This window comes from Typopeltis vanoorti, chromosome 14, assembly GCF_054136105.1.
Source record: "Typopeltis vanoorti isolate ZY-2024b chromosome 14, IOZ_Tvanoo_1.0, whole genome shotgun sequence".
NCBI lineage: Eukaryota > Metazoa > Arthropoda > Arachnida > Uropygi > Thelyphonidae > Typopeltis > Typopeltis vanoorti.
The window spans coordinates 40,102,926-40,125,149 of NC_143562.1; the positions used below are offsets into that span (position 1 = coordinate 40,102,926).

The 22,224-nt window shown below is 34.7% G+C and overlaps 1 protein-coding gene across 2 annotated transcripts in view; it reads right to left on the reverse strand.

Annotated features, from left to right (window-relative positions):
* Positions 1-1,540: 1,540 nt before the first annotated feature.
* The window catches only part of LOC150099389 (protein lifeguard 1-like), a 260,287-nt gene continuing 239,603 nt past the window's right edge, over positions 1,541-22,224 (reverse strand). For both annotated transcript variants that reach the window (XM_090403359.1, XM_090403360.1), the window contains exons 10-11: positions 16,290-16,337; positions 1,541-8,783 (exon numbers count right to left, since the gene is read on the reverse strand). In XM_090403359.1, coding sequence (XP_090259485.1) covers positions 8,631-8,783; positions 16,290-16,337 — 201 coding nt within the window. In that variant the 3' untranslated portion in view covers positions 1,541-8,630. The remainder of the gene's footprint in view (positions 8,784-16,289; positions 16,338-22,224) is intronic.

The following is a 22,224-nucleotide window of genomic DNA, read 5'->3' on the forward strand; positions in this document are numbered from 1 at the left end:
TCATCAATAACACTCCTCTCCCCTTTTTATTCTTCCCGTCACTCCTGAACACGCTATACCCGTTGCATTCAATCCCACTAGCTTTATCATCTTCTGTCAACCATGTTTCACTAATACCAACAACCTGTGTCCTGGAAGTGCCAACCAAGGCCAAAAACTCTTCCTTCTTGTTCCTAATACTCCTGGCATTAGTGTACATGAATTGCAAAAGCCCATTCGTCCCATCCCTACTTTGATGCCTTATACTAACCATCCCATTCTGATTTGATATACCTGTACTCGCTCGGGCATATTATACTCATTCATACACTCAACTGGCTCCCTAAAGTCTTTATATCTACCCCCCCCCCCTTAATAAATCTAGTTTCCCTGAGTCTGTACATCCATGTCCACTTCATTTATCAACCAACACTTTTTCAAGCCTCCGTACACCAAATCCATTCAAATGTAACCCATCCATCTTATATAAATCCTTTCGCCCATCGAACTCACTCCACACATCCACAATTCCACACCACTCTCCATGCATAACCCACGCATAAAGTCATTGGCAATTATGGCCCTCCTAAACACTTCACTGTCATACCGTGGCAAAATACTCACCATCTTAACTCTCTCACTCTTCTCTTTTGCTACCTTAAGTAATTCCCTCACATCCTCTATCATTTCCATTTTGTCTTCTTTCAAATCATTTGTTCCTGCCACGACTATCATCTCTTTCACCCTCTGTTTTTTGCACTCGAATAGATTCGCTGATGTCCTTTATGTTCGCACCCGGTTGGTATGATTTTGTCAAACTCTCAACTATCATATCTTAATAGCGAATCTCCATACAGCACTCACTCCTTCATTTTATTTACATTTACGATAAATAGCCAACAGGCATATCTCTGCATCCAGGGATCAGAATCAGTTCTTAATTGTACAAGAAATCTACCTTCTTTCTCAATCTACTGTTACAAATAATTTATAGTTTACTCCAAGTCATTGCAAATTGCTATTTTCATAGAGTGGTGGCATCAGGTGAGGAAATCTGTCTACCACTTAAAGACTTTCAAAAAACATCCACAATACAGTGAAATTTGAACCCACTACCTATTGTTGGTTGGACAGTGGGTATGCTACACACTCCCCAACCAGTAACATAGCAAGGTTATAAAATGTATCACTAAAAAACCTACAGCCAGCAAAATGAATTAAAACTGGTCCTGTAAATAGATGTCCCAAGATATCCCATAACCAAGAATGGTATGGCAAAATTAGAATAGCAGAGCAAATAAAAATAAAAAATTTAATTAACTTTCTCATGAGTCACTTACTGCAATAAAGCAATTATGGCAGGTGAATTTGGTTGTTGAGACTTGAGTTTGAATCTTATCTATGTGAGGGCTTTTAACTGAAGTTAGTCAATCCCATGAATGGATACAGCAGAGTTTTACCTACCTGAAATTACTTCTTTTCCATTTCAACAAAAATAGACATAATTAATAGATAATACACTTGCTTCATAGTCTTGATCACTTGTTATAATCAAACCAAATGTCAGAAGACGTATTATTTTATTTCTCAATCTTCTTAGACATCCCATATACAAACTGACCATTCAGATTTAGTAATTTTAGTTGAATTAGCATTACTGTCTATATAACAGTTATATATATGGCTGTTATATCTATATAACACCTGCTCTGGCTGACCAGAGCAGTTACATAGATTTTTAATGAAACTTTGTCTCCATAGATGTACTCGAGTTTGTTAAACCATCTTCACTTTTGGTTAAAGTTGGATAACTTAATCTATGAACATGAAATTACACTTTATACAACATAAAATACGTTATTAGTAACAACTGAATATGCTAATACTGCAATAATCACTTTCATTATTTAAACAAACAAAAAAACCTTAGCCCATCCATGGTACAAATGTACTATGCATTTATAACCTTTTGTGGGTGGGAACCACAAAAAACAATTGTCCTGTATACAACAAAATGTTGAGATTAAGTTTTCATAGAATAATGTTAAGATTAGCAAGAGGTCATAAACAATCTAACTCTGGTTGGCTAGATTAATATGCTGTTGGACAAGCTGCACCACATTATGTTAGCTACTTTTGATCTAGTTTATCTGTGTTCAAAAGAAACATATAAGGAAATGATTTGAGAGAATCATTAAAAAACAAAAAGAGCATTTCATGCCTCAAAAATACATAAAATCACACAAAACAACCATGCCTTGAAGGCTTATTTAGAATTACTAAATGAGTAACTAATAAAATCTAACTTAACATCCTTTATGCATGAGAATATTGATTAGAAAATAAAACAATTTACATTAGGCATGTGATTATTAGTAGCATACAGATTTATTCAAATATACAACAGAAACATACATTTACAATGTAAGAGGAAAAGAATTAAACAAAACTAAGAAATCGATAGCTTTTCCCTTTATGGAGCTAAATAAATAGTAATTTACAAACAGGTACATGGAATAACTAGAGTGGTGCAGTTGACTCTCAGTATAGCAAACACTGCTATAAGTTGGAAGTTTTTTCACTTGGTTATACTATAAGTTAATGATACCAAGAAATAATATACTTGGTTTAATCCTTTATCCAAGTGTAAGCAAACAAAGTTTGCACCTGAAGTATTTTCAGGAGACTGGGGCAACTCATATAAGGAAGCCAAGACTTCACATCACTTGTCTTAGTATCTCTTAATGCAAAGCACATCTCCTTGTTGACATGTATAATGCTATGCATCATGGGAAGGGTCACTAACCAGACTGGTTTTGACCTTTATTGAGGTCTCTCCAGTGGGAGCCAAACTCAGAGGTGATACTATGGTTCAAGTAATGCAGAAGTCATATTTTCATATATGTACCTTATACGAGTTGCCAAAAGGTATCACACCTTATTATTAAATTACTCTGGATTAGAGAAAGGTGTTGGAAGTTTTTTCACTTGGTTATACTATAAATTAATGATACCAAAAATTATATACTCCTTGATCATCATCATCAAATTCCTGATATATACCCTCAAGGGATGTACAGGATATGATAGCACTACATGAAAAATTTACATCATTACTAACTTCCTATCTACAATTTTCTTCCAAATCAGTCTGTTAAATGTCAAGACTCCAATATTATCAGGTCTTATATTTCTGTCTTCTAAGGCACTTTTTACTGTATCAATCTACCTATATCTTGGTCTTTTTCCTGCCAACCTGGCAGAGAACACTTGATACCTCAAGGGAGTCCAAAGACTCAATGAGGGAGGGCACCTGCTCTACAGTTCTGTCTCCACCACTCAATCCACCAACTGACCGCAACTATACCAATGCCATGCTGCTGACCACTACCACTAGTATTTCTACAGACAATCACAAACATCCATGCCCAAGGTGGGATTCGAACCTGCAGCCTTTTGGATGGAGAGCGGATACACTAACCACTCGTGAGCCAGGCTGGCACTTTATCCAAGTGTAAGCAAACAAAGTTTGCACCTGAAATATTTTCAGAACTGGGGCAACTCATATAAGGAAGCTGAGACTTCATATCACTTGCCTTAGTATCTCATAATGCGAAGCACATCTCCTTGCAGTTATGTATAATGCTATACATTATGGGAAGGGTCACTACCCAGACCAGTTTTGACCTTTATTGAGGTCTCTTCAGAGGAAGCCAGACCCAGAGGTGATATTAAGGTTGAAGTATGTGGTCTGGATAGTGACCCTTCCTATAATGCATAGCATTATACATGTCCAAAGAGACGTGCTTTGCATTATGAGATACTAAGGCAAGTGATGTGAAGTCTCAGCTTCCTTATATGAGTTGCCGTAGTCCTGAAATACTTCAGACGCAAACTTTGTTTGCTTACACTTGGATGAAGGATTAAACCAAGTATATAACTTCTTGGTATCATTAATTTATACTGCTATAACTCACTCATTAAGTACTGAAAAGTCCCAACCAAAGCTCCATAGGTACAGTGCTACATTAAAATAAATTCACTATAGTAAATTATTTCTGTGGTCCCTACAGGTTTGTAATAGTAAGTCAACTGTATATGCTAAATGAAATGGAAATTTTACATAATGAAAATAAGGATCCCTGTGCTGAAGATGTGTTCAGCAGTTTTACAGATGAAAGATTTATTTATTTTTTTTTTCAAAATATAAATATTTCTACAGAATATCAAGTTCTGTAAAAGTAGTTTCAAAGTCTCCTGCCCCCAGATTATCTTGTTTCAAATCATGGCTGTCATAGCAACATGGAAATATTATTTTACAAATATTTATTACTTGCATATTGTATAGAATTCTACTTCATTCAATTTCCCCTCCCCCAATTCTCCCCACTAACATTTATTTTTGCTATAACTACTGTTCAGACATTTCAATCACATAAAATGTAACAAAAATTACTTCATATGATTCAATGATTTATTTGAGCATTACTGATTTGAGCTCAAGAGTTTACATATCTGGATAGTAAATTTATATAGTTTAACATTCTCTCCCTCTCTCTCTCTCTCACACACACAAACTTAAGTTGCAAATACATAACAAATTTGAGATATTTATTAGGAATTCATATCCTTAAATTCTATTGGGATGTAACATGATATTCATTAATACAAGAAAAACTCATTTTTAATATCAAAAATGTGATTATGGATGTTAGTTAGGTGTAAAGTTTTGAGTTTCACTTACAGATTATTAAAAAGAAATTGTAAACATTTAATTTTATATCGATTAGCCTTTATATTTCAGTACAAATGGTAAAACTTAATGACTTATAGCACATTTTTGGTACAGTTTTCAAATATTCATCTGTAATTAATTAGAAAATATAAGGGACAAAATTTACAAGCTCTAAATAATGTCCAAATTTTAATATCAGCAGCATAAAGTTTTAGAATATCTGAAATTTATTTGCTTATTTATAAGACTACATCTAGCAGCTTCCTATTTTTTTTTTTACCATCATAATTAAATTCATATTTTTCTAAGAGGAAAAGGAAAGTCAACATTCAAATTAACTTTATATGATTATCTGCGATGAAACAGTGCAAATATTTGATAAAATAACAATAATTAACCACTTTTGGTGTAATGATCTTCTAGTATAGGTATATGCTCCCACCCCCCTGCATATACTAGCTATATATAAACACATACACAACAGTAGAAAATGATGCAGCTGGCCTGTGGCTGTACAACTACTTTTTTAAAAAAATTCACATCAGTGCATACACTGGTGCCATTAGTGTAGTAAGGTTAGATAATCATCCAAGGCAACATAATTCATCTACTACTACCTAAAGACATTCACAGACATGTCATGGGATTAAAACCCATAACCTGTTGACTGGAGAATAGAGGGGTTATCTGCCTGGCTGACTAGGCCACCAATGACCACTGTAAAGGAACATTTAAATTACTACAATAATACCTATGCATCATTTCCCATCCTGTGTTAATATGTGCTGGTTTAGTGGTGTCCCCGCCCTCAACACATCACCAGCAGCAGAAGAAGAAACATTTTTAGAACATTTTTATAGTACTTGAAATTTAGAAAGTTTGATGAGTCATGAAAATGGAATGTAGATTATTCTGAATTTTGTAAATTTGAATTAGAATCCGCAAAAAAAAAAAGTTCTAGTAATGAGAAGAGCAATAACAATAAATCTTTCAAAATGTTTAGCAAAAAAGTGAAGGAACTAGAGAGATACTAAATCTAGTCTATCTATTTTATTCACAATAAATTGTACTGATAAATAAAAATTAATACAATGGAATAAAACATTAATGCTAGAATTTTAATTTCATAAAATTTTTGCCAAAATATCAAGGAAATCTTTCAGTATAAATTCAAAAATTTAGCAAGGCACAAGTAACATAATGAAGACTCGACAATGAGAACATATCAGCTGTATGTGAAAAAAGCACAGTAGCATGGTTTGTATTGCTCTAAAGTCCTGAAAACATTCTTCTGAATATATCTGGTGGGATTAAGTTATCCCCTTTAGGGGAAATTGTTGCTGTCCCCACAGCCCTCCTTTTAAATATATATAAAAAATGTTAAGACTTTAAGCAGTTTGGACTGTGCTACTTTATTCACATATGGCTGATAACTTTTCACTGTTGAGTCTTATATTACTTGCGCTTTAATTTTGATGTTCATACTGAAGATGCACTCGAATACCGAGACAAAAACTTTATGCCATTAATATTCTAGCTTAAGTATTCTACTGTATTAATTTTTATTTAAATGTGTACTTACATTTCAATTAGTCCAAATAAATCACACTGCTATACAGTGTTTTTCAATATGTCTATAGGCACCATACTAACCAGAAACATGAAGCTTAACTTTTGTTTTTGTATTTCAATTGTCTTTCCACTTACTTTAAGTTATATGAATACCACTCAATGTCATATACATCAAAGGATTTAATATGTAAATGACTAGGCCAGTTGTTACTTTAAATACAGTCCCAATGGACTGAGAAGTTACAAATTTACAATTACAAAGGAATGAGTAGGCCCAAGATTTATTTCTGATCTAATTGGAATCTTATTACAGAGAGAGACAGTCAGAGTCAAAGCATATGTTTTAAACTTCTTAAAACAAATTAAAAAAAAATACACATGACTAGATCCAAAGTTCTAATTTCACAAGGAAGGGAACTCGATTACAAATAATATTTCTAAACTATCTATTCCAAAACAGAGCAAAATAAATGTGTGTTTTTTGTTTGTTTTTGTACTGAATTATTTTTTGACAGTTCCAGTGAGTTTAGAAAAGTGGTCAGCATTTGATACATATCATAAAAATCTTATGCTTAACCATTCTCTTTAGTAATAAATAAGCAATATAAGAATACATTAATAAGAAATTGCTATTTATTACTGTGTGCATCTGTCATTAGGTGAAGGTGTAAAGGTTTTAAAAATAGATTTTTCAAAATATTCAGATACAAGAGATTAAAGATAGTAAAAAAAAATTATCTTTTCAGCTATGTTTTTCTTAAATCAAGTGAAAAAAAAGCATGATGACAGGTAAATTAAAGTTTGTGTACATCTTTATAGTGAAAACTGTTCTCCAACTAAAATAGCTTCTCTCTGTATTTTCAAGTATATCGTCCATTTAAAAACTACAAGATAATTATCAACAGTCAATTTTATGTCAAATATAAAATTTAATCTTTACAAATGAAAGTTATCTGATATTAAATACACAAAGAAGGTGCAACTGCAAAACTAAAAACTGTTATGCAGAAACATTAATCAAACTTTTATTCTGATTATAAATCTGGAATGATCACAAACATTTTGCTCATGTGGGGGGGAAAAAAAAAAAAAAACAAAACAGCCTTATACTTTTTAATGACTAAGAACATTAAAAAGGAATATTGATGATAACATCTATCTATGAAAATATGGTGCACAGGATCAGTGAATTAGATGTTCAATGAAAGGTATTAAATATTATATAAAAAACTAACCAAATATCATCATAAAAGAGGAAAGACAACTAGCAGATAACACACAAAAATTTATGAGACATATAAAGAGGACTAGTAGGGTATTGGTGCAATGAGTTGTACTTCATCTCAGATAAAATATATTAAGAAAAACTAAAGACAAAAAACATACTAATTTTGAACACAAATGTACACTAATGATCAGAACTAATTTTTCATCATAAAGGAATATTTTAGATTTTCAAGAAGTTGTTACACAATATTAACAAAATTCCCAGGGAACTAAATGAAAATGATCAAATATTTCTAAATCACTATTCATGATTTAGAAGCTTTAGAAACCTATGCATAAAATTACTTAAAACAGTAAGCATTGTGGCTAAACATGCTTAAATCACAGGGATGTTTAGCAGTATCTACAAAACAGAGTTCAGCTATTTCGTGAGAGCTATAGATTTTAATGCTCAATTATAGTTAAAATAAAAAAATGCAAGGATAAGAAGATTGTCTAAGCTTTACATGCAAAACTGAAAATGTCCCTTCTTTAAATACTATTTAATTGGCTACATAAGATAAATACTTCCTCAAAAGACATTATCTTATTACACCTTTGGAGTATAAATAACCTAATAGTAGCAGATAGATTAAAGCAAGCAAAATGTACAGCACATAGTGTATGCAATCAAAGGCACCTGTACAATCACATTATATGAAACGTTTAAGAAATCACGTGGCACCTACAGGACAACCTGCCGAATTATAATTTCTGTTATTATTTTTAACAAATATATACACACTACCACACCAATCAGCAATAACAGCAATTATTTATGTTCATAATATAAAACTTACTTTGTATACAGTGATGGGTGGAAATCTACAAAAAAATAACCAGAAAAATTTCCTAATTGTCTAACATACGTTGGAGGAGAAAAAAATGTTGAAAAAAAAAAACAAAATCCGTTCAGAAACATATTTATTCTTAAAATAAGATGACTGGAATGAATATCACTTGAACTTCACTTTCATTTGTAATAAAAATATTAACATTTACAGACAAAGATTACTATACAGTAAGTTTTATCTCAACATAAATTAAACTCTTTAAGCTCTTGGCAACACATGAAATATTAATCTCTAGCTGCTGAAACTAACTGCAAAATATACAGGAAAAGATTTACAACATCCAAATAAAGGTTAAGGGCAGCAAAGATGTATTCTTCAGGTGAAATAGAATACTTGTGTTTACCTCCAATGATCATCTGGGTATCATACACTAAGTACTACAAAAAAAAAAAAAGAAAATATATTACAAAATATTTCACAATGCAACTTGACATGCAATAATAATAGCAAAAACATCTACCTACATAAGTAAACATTTCATGAATATTAATATAAAATTATCAGCAAGTGTAACACAGTTACACTTTGGTACAGTTAGTATTTTAACTATAGTTAAAATACTAACTGTACCAAACAGGCAGGACAGCAAATATCAGAATCTCAGAACACAAGGACTACATCTGATTTCACCAGTACAGCACTCTGGGCTTGCAGACCATGCTCTGGATACTTGCCACAGAATAAGGTGAAAGAAAGCCACAGTAATACACTGCAGCAAGTTCAAATATGAAAGACTATTCATGGAATCAGCCTCAGCCCATAAGAACATGCCAAACCTTAACAAATTTGTATGCATGAGACTGCCCCAAATTTGGGAAACATATATCAGAAGAACTTCAGCCCAAAGGCCAAGAACATCTAATATAGCATGCCGGGGGGACACAATCAGGACTTTAGGAAAATGGTAGCTTCCTCACTTTGTTTCTCATTTGCTGTTATGTAGTACTTGAGTGCACGTGTCTTTATCTTAAGTTCCCATGAAGATGGCAACGTGACATTGTCGAAATATCGGAAAGTTTATATTAAAATTGATTTAATTTATATTTTTAGTGTACGCTGTCAATTCCTTAAGTATTTAGTTATCATGTTTAACCAGCATATAAGCCTTTCTACAAGAATTACTAACTGTTTTGGTTTGTTAATAATATTTTGATCCTTTAAATTTTTATTTTAAATTGCCTCTCCCCCCCAAAAAAACAACAACAACAACAAAAAAAAAATAAAATAAAAATATTTTAATGTTTAAAAGCTACTAATATATTTATACAGAAAATTAGTTACATTGGATTGAAATAAAGCTCGGTAATGTGAATTTAATTTACATAGTTAAAGAGGTCACCATCACTTCATACTGATTATTAGTTGCTATTAATATTATTTTCTCCATGCAATAAGTTTGACCAGGAAGTAATTTCTGAGAGGAAAGCACATCATCAAATTTCTGACATGTACCCTCAGGGGAGTGGGAGTGTACATGATATTATGGTAGTACAACATGAAAGGGTTATATCATTATTAACTTCCTATCGACAATTTTACTTGAAATTAATCTGTTATCTGTCAAGACTCCAATATTGTCAGATCTTATATTTCTATTATATTTTACTATATCAACCCACCTAGATCTTGGTCTTACTCTGAGTATTTTCCTGCCATCCTGGCAAAGAACACTTGTTTTGCTAACCATTCCCCTCCCATTCTGTTTAAGTGGCTATACCACTAAGATCAGCTCTACAAATATAGACCAGAATGCTACCAATGTCAAGTTCTTTCATAACGTTCTTATTTTATCATATAAATACATCGATGTCTTTATGTGATAAAGACATCAATGCCATCTGTTGACCCCTCTAATCTTCCTCAGAACTCTCATATCTGTAGTCTCCAGTCCTTGATCAAGTGTTATTTCTAATTCAACTCCCAGATCCATAAGTCAAAATTGGTTTGAACACTGTCTTAAAAACAGCTAGTTTTAGTGTTTTGACTAATTTCTCTCTTATTCCATATAAATTTATTCAGTTGATTTACTACCATACCAGCTTTACTAATTCTGTCTGTCTTTTTCATTGCTGATATTCATACCAAATTTATTACAGCAGTTATTCAGTTTAGTCAGGTAATCTTGCAGACTTGTACTGGATTTATCTAGAAGTATAACATCATCTGTATAAAGTAAAAAGCTCAAATTAACATCTCCAATTCTGATCACAGGTTTAATGCCACATTCCTTCATAATGTGATCCATATAGATGATGAATAACAGTGGAAATAATGTACACCGTCTCACACCTGACACACCTAAATCTCATGATCTCACACCTAAAGGAATTTTTATAGAATTCCTTTGGTAACTTATAGGTTTCTATCATATCCCCCCCCCTCCCCTTCTCTTCTGCCTGTCAGCTAAACTCTGCAATCCACACACCTTCAATCTGTCCTCATAGGGAACATTTCACCAGCTTATTAACTGAATTTGTGATAAAAATCAAAGAGTCAACTTTGTCTCTGAATCCTCTCCACCATTTACTGATTCCCCAAGAAACCCAAGTAACCAAATCATAGCCATATAAAGAAGGATAATAACCTCTCAATCTTTACTTTGTCAATGTGTTCAACCAAGTAATCCTCTGAGCTATTTTGTCAACCCTTGCAGTATGTCCTTTGCATTTCAAATCTCTATCCACCATCATCCCAGATCCCTAGCTTCATCAATTTCCTGTAATCCAGTACCATCAATATGATACAAAGTATGTAATTTTTTCATTCCAAAGTGCATTATCTTATATTTTGTAACATTCAACATTCAATTGACAACCATTGTCCTTTGTGCACGTTGCCAATTTATTTAAATTATCCTGCAAGATATCTATATCACCTTTATCAACTATTGCCCTCCCCAGTTGTGCATTATCAGCAAACAACTTAATATCCAAAGCTTCTGCTATATCATTACCGTACAAATTAAACAATAGCTCTAGTATTGTTTAATTTGTAATTTCATGAAAGGGCAACTCATATATAGAGGCTATTGACTTCACATCAATTGCCTTAGTATCCCATAATGCAATGCACATATCCTTACAGACATGTATAATGTTATACATTATGGGAAGGGCCACTACCCAGACCAGTTTCAACCTTTATTGAGGTCTCGTCAGTGGGAGCCAGACAGAGAAATTATACCAAGTTTGAAGTAATGCAGAAGTCATATTTCCATACAGAAGTTGCCACACCTTATTAAAATAGTCTGGATTAGAGATAGATGTTGAAATACCTGACCACTTAAATAAAAAGCGTGTCACAAGTGAATGTAGGGAAAAGATAATGGATGTGTTGTGTGAGGCAAAGAGGGATTCAATTTATATAAAAAAACATTTGAGCTGTGCTAAAAAAGCGTTTTTAATTAGTGTATACTGGTTTTTATCACAAACTGTGGTGAATTTTTTTTTGTCCTTTACAAGTGTCTTTTAGTAGTGTTGTTGTTGGAATTTTTTGTTGTTTATATTATGTTTTGCTACTTGTTTGTTCTTACTGCTTCTGAAAATGGCATCCATAAAGAAACGCACATCGGCACAGCATGGAAGGCTTCAGTATGAAGATCTAGCTCTGCCTTTGATTTTTCGCAGTGGATGCATTGCAAAAATTGCTATATGTATGCACCAAAAATGTGAAAGATTTGTGGACTTTTTGGATCAACGAGAAGAAGGAAAGCATTAATGTACATACGTGAAAAGTGTCTGGATAGACTGGAGTGATTAGAAATGGGAGCAAGAGTCAGGACCACAGTAGAAGCGCTTAGGCAAGAGTTAGTGAAAATGAAAATCGAAATGAAACATCTGGAAGAGGATATTAAACATCTAAAGACAAGATTAGCCAATGAGAATAAGAAGGAGGAAGTTAGTATTATAAAAAGAGTCAAAGGATAATCGTATATCATTGTATGGGGACTCGATCATTAGAGATGTGATGACTAATAAAATTCACAAAACATGCTTTCTTGATGGAACAATGAAGCAAATAACTGATGCATTGCAGAACAGGAAAGACAGAGCATTAAAAATCAGTGGTAGTCATAGGCACAAAGTACTTAGTTAGGGAAACTAAGTCCCTTGATGAAGTTGTTGTGGCAGGTAAAGAAGAAGAACAATGTTGTTGGAAAAGTCATAGGCCTGTTGCCCAGATATGACAATATCTGGTCAACAGGCCCAGATAGTGAATGAGAAGGAGAGAAGAGATAATGAATAGTAAGATGGCTGAGTTGCATGAGGCAAAGGGATTCAATTTATAAATCTGTTGAGTGAATTTGAAGGAAAGTTGGAAGAGTTTAAAGTTGATGGACTGCATTTGAAAGGGTTTTGGGGCATTTAGAAAGGCTATCATTTTTTGAGAAGGCAAAGATTTAAGAAGTTAATAGTAAATGATCATCTACTTGTGAATCATGATAGCGCAACTAAAAGACTGTACGACAGGAGGAAGATGGATATCAGGTTGAAGATGTGGTTGCATCACCACAAAGTGATGGAATGCATAAAGGTGAGGATGGGACAGGTAGGAATGGGAATCAGAGTCAGGATCAGGTAAATGCGAGTGGTCAGTCTGAAGAGAGAGAGAGATGTGGTATAACAGCTAGAATAGAGAATGTTGGTGCTGGTAGAATGACTGCAAAGACATGGGGATTGTTATGTTTGTATGTAAATGTAATGAGTTTGAAACAAGATTGTCACATTGATTGAGTCAGTATGCTGAAAGATAATTATAAGTTATTAGTTATAAGCAAAACTTGGTTGTCTGAGGAGGATGTGATGTCAGGAATAGAAAGGGAAGGATATATAATTTTCCTGAAGGATAGAAATGTAAAAAGAGGAGGGGTAGTGTTGTTAATGATTGCAGAGGAATTGTGCCCACAAAGTGTGGAAATTGATAGTGCATCACAGATTTTGAATCTGGTGTGAAGTTGAAATTAACAGGCTAGTATATCTGATAGGAGGCTGTTATAGGCCAGAGAATACTGATTGTGAAATGTTAAAAGAAGGTAATTTTGATGGGAAGTTTTAATTACAGGAATATAGAATAGGAGTAGAAGATAGTGAACGGGAACAAGGAGAGTGAGTTTGTTGAATTTCTGAGAGATAAATATCTTAAGCAGCATGTGACTGAAGCAACTAGAGACTTTAATGTTTTGGATTCGGTTATAACTTCACAAGATGTAGTTGTTAACAAGGAGCTGACACTGCCATCAGTTGGTGAGAGTGATAATGAGGTACTTGTTTGGAAAGTGATGAAACAAGAAAAGGTTACTGCCAAGAATGGATGTATGTAGAAGTATAAAGCATGTGATTATAAAAACGCTCTGTAGTCAGTTACCATCAGTACATTATGTAGATGAGGCTGAGCAGAAAAGAAGTAGATAATGCATGGAAACTCACAAGGCAGTATCTGATAAAAGCAATGTATAACTGCATACCAAAGGTTAAGCAAGTAAATAGAGTAGGAGTGAAAAGATGAACAGTAAAATAAAGAAAGTGGTGCTGAAAAAGAAAATGCTATGGAGGAGGTACAAGATAGTTGGTGGTGATTGGATCCATAGACTATAAAGTACAAACTAGAAAAGTGACGAGCATGGTAAAGAAAGAAAAGGTGCAGTATGAGAGGAGATTGGCTGTTCAGGTCGAGGTTAATTCAAGGGAATTTTTCTGCTATACAGCAAACAAGAGAAAGAATAATTATGGCAGGTTGACACTGGTGGATAGCTATGACAGCAAAACAACAGCTGCAAAGGATATAGTGGAATTATTGAATGAGCAATTTATAGGAGCGAAAATACAGGAGGCAAGGTTGAGATGATTTGGTCATGTGATGAGGAGGGAGGACGAATATGTGGGAAGAAGGGTCATGCAGATGGATGTGCAAGGAAGGCGGAAGCGTGGGCGGCCAAAGAAGAGATGGAAGGAGCTGGTAGAAGAGGACTTGAAGATGAAGAACTTGGATGTGGTGACAGCCCAAGACAGGAAGGTGTAGAGGAGACTCATTACAAACAGTGACCCCACTTAAGTGGGAGAAGCTGCAGAAGAAGAAGAAGAAGATTGAATGAGCAATTTATAAGTATATATCATACTGCCGTAAATGATGCCAGGCAATATACAGGAGGGAGGCAAGTATTAGGAGAATTGAAAGTGAAAGAATCAGAGGTGTATCAGGTGTTGATTGGATTAAATATTAATAAGTTGTGGGAATGGATAACATATTGCCATGTATTCTTAAGGAATGTGCACAACAGTTAGCTATGTTCCTGATCTGGTTATTTAATGAAAGTCTTTCAGAGGGTAAGGTTCCTAAGGAGTGGAAAGAAGGCAAAATAGTACCACTCCATAAGTCCTGCTAGGACAGAAGTTTCCAATTACAGACCAGTCTCTATAACTGGTCTGTAATTGGAATAACTATAACCTGCAATTGGAATTGACTATAACTAGTCAATGTGATGGTGGTAATTGGTTAGTATTAGAATAAAAGATTGAGTTGATGGATATAACTTTCTTTATTATGGTCGGTATAGATTTATGAAGGGGAGGTCTTGTTTCAGCTATTTATTTGCATTTTATGAGAAGGTGAGGAGTGTTAGATAAAGGAGAATCATATAGAGTGATATTCTTGGACTTTGAAAAAGCATTTGATAGATAACCCACATGATAAGTTAGTGTGCAAGCTGCAGAGGATAAGAATACATAGTATATTTTTTTGATGGACTGGAGATTGGCTCTCTAAATGATACCAACAAGTTGTGTATGATGGAGCAGTGTCTAAAAAAGAGGGTAATTTGTATGTAAATGATGTTGTGTGGGCTGACTGAGGATGTTCAGAAGAATTATAAGTAGCACCATTGATATTAATTCTCTTCAGAAAGATCTGAACAGACTTTTGACTTGGACAAAGGAGTGGGGTTGTAGTTTTAATAAGTGCAAGGTGTTGCATTTTGGAGTGCAGAAATATAAGGCTGTGTACAATACTGGTGTTGCAAGTGTTGTAAAGTGGCACTGTAGTGCCACTATGATAAGAAGTACTCTAGCATGAAAGAATAAGGAGATGGTTGTGCTACTGTAAAAAGAACTGATCAGATCGTACGTTGACTATTGAGACATATATGGTCGCCTGGTTTTCAAATTGATGCAGAAACACTGGAAAGGGTCCAAAGGTGAGTGACTAAGACAATATCAGGAATTTGGTATGCTGGCTATGGAGAGATGTTGAAGAAATGTGGATTGCAGAGTTTAGTAGATAAGAGAAAAAGAAGTGATATGATAGAGACATTTAAGTTAGCGAGAAGATTTTATTGGATTAATCTAGATGAGAGGGGAAAAACCAGAGGTCATTCCTGGAAGTTATGTAACAGTGTGGCAAAGAGAGGGTGTGAGGAGTAGATTTTTTACATGGAGAATTGTCAGTGAATGGAATGCATTTCCAGAATGTGCTGTTAAAGCAAGGAGTGTTGAGGATTTTAAGATTCTGTATGATAAATACGTTGCCAGTTGAGTGAACCTCCCATGATGAGTCTGCAACTCCATGGAGGGTGCAATAATAATAATAAAGATGATAATAAGTTATGTGGAGTATATTCAGAGACGTCTACCTTGCAACACTGTGGCACTAGCAAAATTCACATCGCCTATTTACAGAATCTGGGATGTTATCTGGGAAATATATTGAAGCAAGACTGCAATAAAATCCAGGATGTCTGATCATCCTACTTATAAGTTAACATCATTTTATTGTTTTAAACCAATAGCTAAATAATAGTGCACTATTTAACAGTAGCAATGATTTCATTTGAGACTTTAACCAACCTAGGCATAAAATGTAAAAAAAAAAAAAAAAACACTTCAACTTACCAGTGAAAACACAAGTGCTCCAAGAGATGCATAAAGGACATGCAAAACCTGAAAAATAAAATATTAAAAGATAATGCAAACTTTATACACAAAAGATGAACATTATTAATAATATTTATTTAGGATTAAACCCTTTGCCAGAACAACATATTATCATCAAATTGTTAATAGGAGAGTACAGACTATGACAGTACTAATCTCCTATTAACAATTTTCCTCCAAGTTAGTCTATTACACAGTACAACACAATTTTTGCTGACTTTTATATGAGACTTGTTTTTTACTAATTTGGGTGCGCTGATTTCAAATATCAAACCCATTTTTCTCTATCACATCCATTATAAATTGGCACAGCTATTTCATTGGAATGAGCAACTGGCCGAATTGCTGACTCGAGATTTGGATACACAATTTTTTCTTATTCTTCTTATTATAACCAGAAGTCTGAACTAAACAAAAATAGCAATCATCTACGTGATTTTTCGGTTCACGCAAATCATTGGAATGCCAAAAGCTAATTTTTGGCGTTTTCCCTTTCTCCACTGTCGTAAATTTTCTACACATGACTTACACACTTTATTTGGAGCCCATGAATTGTCCTGATCTGTAAGTTTTATGTCAAAGTATGCAAAGTACACTTTCTTAACGAAATCAGTGATATTTGTTCTTTGACTGGGAACAGTAAAGCTGCACAAATGTAGCAGAAGGAATCTACACTATTGACACATTTTCGAGTAGTAGACATGATGTATTTTCTTCACTGCTGACTAACATGCAATTAACAAGACAAAAAAAAACCAGAGACTTTATTGAAACGTTATAAGCGCTCATCATGCTTTCACGATCGATTAACGATCGACTGATTTCGATCGTCCCTTGTCCACTATGGCGCATCTAGCTTCCATTTGTTTTAGGCAGTTGTCATCGCCTACTTTTGGTCAGTTATCGGCCTCTCTCGCATTCAAAGCGCCAGTACGTGCCGTTGCAGGTTCTTACGCATTTATTCGTTTACTAACAAGCAAGAGCAGTGAACGCTCCGATTCGGATCTGCGCACCGCTTTGAATAATAGGCTATATCTTCGGGAATTTTTCGAATGTCTTGATAAAAAGTTAGGAACAGATTTTTAAAAGTACATACTTTCAGAAAATAATATTAAAAAATCGATTTTTTTGATCCTCTAAATAGTACTGCCTCCTTAAAACTATCAAAGACTTACAAATTGGCAAAAAGAAAATGCCATAGAGAAAAAACGTGACGTGATAGAGAAAAATGGGTTTGATATTTGAAATTAGCGCACCCAAATTAGTAAAAAACAAGTGTCAGATCATAATCAGCAGAAAAAAAATTTTTTTTTTGTTGGCCAGTGTATTTGTAAGTATTTCAATACTGTTGTATATAACATTTTAGTCTTCTAATGTACTTCTGAATGAATCGATTTAACTATTTTTGTCTTTCACTGAATCTTTTTTCTGCCATCTTTGCATCAAACACCCGTTTTGCTAGCCTTTTCCCTCCTGTTCTGTTTAAGGGATCAAAACATCTTAGGTTACTTCTGCTCACACATTCTTCGATACTAACAATGTCAAGTTCTTTCCCAGTATTTTCATTTTTAATATGTTCCAACAGAGGATCGTGACCATTGGAAATTCCTCTTGCAGCTGTTTCCCCCACAACCCAATTAGGAAGAGTGGGCCTTGAAGATGTATGTATGTATATGTTCCACCAATAATGGCATCATATATAACATGAGTATATATGATGCAAAGTGGATGATAAACAACATCAAACCTGAAACTGCAGGTAAAAAAGAGATTATGGAAGAGATATAAGGAGAGGGATGGAGAGCAGATGCATGAAGAATATAAGACTCAGGCCAGGATAGTGACTAATATGGTAAGAAGGCAAAACTAGAATATGAGAAGAGATTGGCCCTGAGATCCAAAAAAAAAAAACCCTAAAGGATTTTTTTTTACTATGTGGCCAGTAGGAGGAGAAATGATTGTGGAAGAATGACTTGTTGGATAAAATGGGAATAGAGTAACTGATGCAAAGGACATAGTGGAGCTATTCAATGAACACTTTATTGGGGTATTTCATCCTGGAGAAGTAGGTTTTAATAATAGAGGGATAGGTCAGGTTCGAGGTTTAGAAGTGCAAGAGAGTGTTTCAAATACTGAGTACTCTGGATGTTAATAAAACAGCGGGACTGGATGGAATTATACCATGGATTCTGAGAGAACGTGCAAAGAACTGACAGCGCTGTTGACCTGGCTTTTTAATGAAAATCTGGCCAAGGAGTGGAAGGAGGGTAAGATAATGCCATTGTATAAGAGTGGTAGCAGACTGGAAGTGTCAAATTATAGATCAGTTTGCGTTTCATTCAGAATTGTTGAAATCTTGGAGAAATTAGTAAGACCATAATACAGCACTTGGCAGATGAAAGTAATGTTATCTGTGAGAGTCAACATGGATTTGTTAAGGGGCACTCTTGCTTTAGTAATATGATTGTCTTTTATAATAAAATGACAAGAATGGTTGATGAGGGAAAGGCATATTCTGCCATTTTTTTGGATTTTACAAAGGCATTTGACAGGGTATACCACATGATAGGCTGATATTTAAGTGCAGTACATGGGTTTAGACATTAGGTTAGTGAAGTGGATTCAGGATTGACTATCTGATAGGTATCAGATGACTGATAGAAACCTGAAATTCAGGGAACATATTGTAGAGGTGGTGAAGGTAACTCAGAGGACTGCTGCAAAACTGCGAAGGATGCCGACCTGCAGAGATAAAAGAGTTGTCATTCCATTGTATAAAGCACTGATCAGACCACACTTGGACTATTGTTCTCAAATTTGGTCCCCAGGATTAGGAGATAAATTAATTGTGGAAAGGGCGCAGAGGCGAATAACAAAGATGGTATCAGAACTGTAAATGTTAGTTATGAAGACAGGCTGAGGGAATGCAGAGCGCAGAGTTTGGTTAATAGAAGGAGAGGTTATATAATAAGTCATTATTAATTTTTTGGATGAGAATTTCAAGCAATGCATACCTATCACATCCCAAAAGTGTTCTATGGGATTGAGATCTGGGGAGCATGCTGGCCACTCAATTTGATTAATATCCTTGGCCTCCAGCAGTATCTCCACTGCTTGTGTACGATGTGGTGTAATATTGTCATTCATAAAAATGAGCTGTTCATCTACAGTATCACAGAGCATAACACGAACATAACATTGAAAAACTTCATTGCAATATCCCTCACCAGTCATAGTCCAATTTCCACTTCTTGTAGCTTGGATGCACCAAGTTACAAGAGCTGTAAAGAGTATCTGTATATGTAAAGAGTACATTAGCTCACTGGTGGTATCCAAATTTTATGGATAACACCACTGATAATTGTATAATCTACAATGAGTTGTGGATAAAGGAACACTGACTTGCCACAGCTTGTCAAGACATCTGCATACCTGTGCTTGAATGAAGGTGACTTGCAAGCTGACCTGCTGTGGTGCATCAATTACATTTTGCTATTATAACCAAAAATCTGTCTTCGTGCTCCATGGTAAAGTGAGCAAATGTCAGGAACATATTCCATTGGTTTAAAATGCTGCTCAGAGCCTGGATACAATGCTATGGGAGATTCCAAACTCTGGCAATATCAGTAATTCTGAAGCCTTCAAGCTTTCCAATAATTCTTTCAATAATGATGTCTTTGAGACATTACAAGACATCCAAGTTAGCAACTTTATTCCCTCACAAAAAGCACTTCCTTCACACAGAATTTGCTTAGCACAGCATTTTGCCTTTTATCCTGTTGAGTGCGACCATGTGACCCCCTTTGCGTGCGATTTGAAAATTTCAACGTGTAACCACTTTCTACTCAAAATTGTCAGTTATGCTAATTTCCACAAGATGAAAAGATGATTCATCTGAATTTGCAATTGTAATCTTCAGAAATAGTGTTCATCCTTAGTTTTTGGACACCAGTGTATATCATCCTCAATTTCTTTTACAGTACTCTTTCCTCCATTTCATAAGCTTTTTCCAAAGCCTTCAGAACATTTTACTGCCCTCCTGATATTTGTCTTCTATATTCTTACTGAAGTCTTTCTGACTTTTAACTACTTTTACACATAGCTTAGCTCTTTTACATTGTTCTCTGTATTCGTTTTGGGCATTTACTGACTTATTTGCTAGGAGTGTTCATGTTTTTGAGTACTGCCTCTAACTTCTTGTGTCCACAATGGTGTTCTTATTTTTCTAACCTTGCAAACAATTTTACCACATGCTTTCCTAGATGAATCAATCGATGTTTTCTTCAGAGTTTGCCACTGAGACTCCAAGGTTTGGTTATTCTTTTTGAACTGTTATTTTTTCTTGAATAATGTTTGTATACTTGAGTCTACAATTTACCTGTAAAAGCTTCTAAACTTTAATTGTTTCTAAAACTTTCTTACATACTGTTCTTTTCAATGTGATATTCATTTTTATCTTACTTATAACTAAGTGATGATCACGTCCACTTTCAAATGAGGTAATTACCTGGGAGGTTGCCAGCAGTGTGAGGATCTCTGTAAAATGGGTATATGTGGACCTACAAGGGGGGGGGGGGATGATTATGAAGAGCTCAGGGGACAGCTTGCAAGTGTAGCATGGAATGAGGAGTTAGATGGAAAAGAGATCAATGCAGCTTGCAGGATTTTCAAAAACTATCAGTAGATGCAATGTCTAAATTTATTCCAAGGGTGAGAAGGTTAAATAAGGTAGATGTGAAATGGATGAATAAAGAGATTAAGCATGCGATACCGAGGAAAAAGGGCATTATGGAGGCAGCATAAGAGAAGTGCAAATAACCAATTCCATGAGGACTACAAAGACCGGGCAAGGTGGGCAACTTGGTTGGTGAGGATAGCTAAAGAGAGGTATGAATAGCAGTTATCTAATGAAGCCAAAAAGAATCCTGAGTTCTTTTGATAATTTCAATTCTTTTGATATGTAGCCAGCAAAAGAAAGAATGATTATGGAAGGATGACAATGATTGGAGAAAATGGTATAAAGACAGCTGTTGCAGAAGGTGTAGTGGAGATACTTAATGAGCAGTTCATAAAGATCTTTCAATCTTGTGAATGTGACTTCATGGAGAGATTGAGAGCAGTTGATGATGGGGAAGAGAGACTGAATGTAAGTGAGTAAGAGGTGTATGGCAAGTTGAGCAAACTGGATGTAAATAAGGCTGTGGGACTTGATTATATCACTACGTATTCTAAAGGAATGTGCCAAGGAGTTGACATCTGCCTTGACATATTTTTTTTTAAAACGAGTCTTGAACTGGGTTAAGTTCCTAAGGAGTGGAAGAAGGCCAAGACTGTGCCACTTCATAAATGAGGTGATAGAACTCAAGCATCAAACTATAGGCCTATCTGTGTGTCAGGTGTTGTAGTTAAGTTTTTGGAGAAGCTTGTGAGAACTAGGATCCAGAATTGGGTTGACAACAATGGTATTATCTTTGATGGACAGCATGAATTTGCTAACAGGAGGTCATGTTTTAGTAATCTACTTATTACAATAAGGTGACTCTTTCCATGGAGAGAGGAGAAGGATACACAGTAATATAGGATACACACTAATACTTAGATTTTGCAAAGGCTTTTGATAGATTACCACATGATGAGTTGATAGTCAAACTAGAGTGGATGGGGTTGAATATTAGATTGGTGCATTGGATTAGAGACTGGCTATCTGATAGGTATCAACAAGTTGTATGGGGGAGCAATATCCAGGAAAAGGAAAGTTACTAGTGGTGCATCTCAGGGGTCTGTTTTAGGGCCATTGCTGTTTAACTTGTATATTAAAGATATCACCATCAAATTACTGCCATTGTAGATAGGGAATTAGTAATGAAAAATTTACATCATTACTAACTTCCTA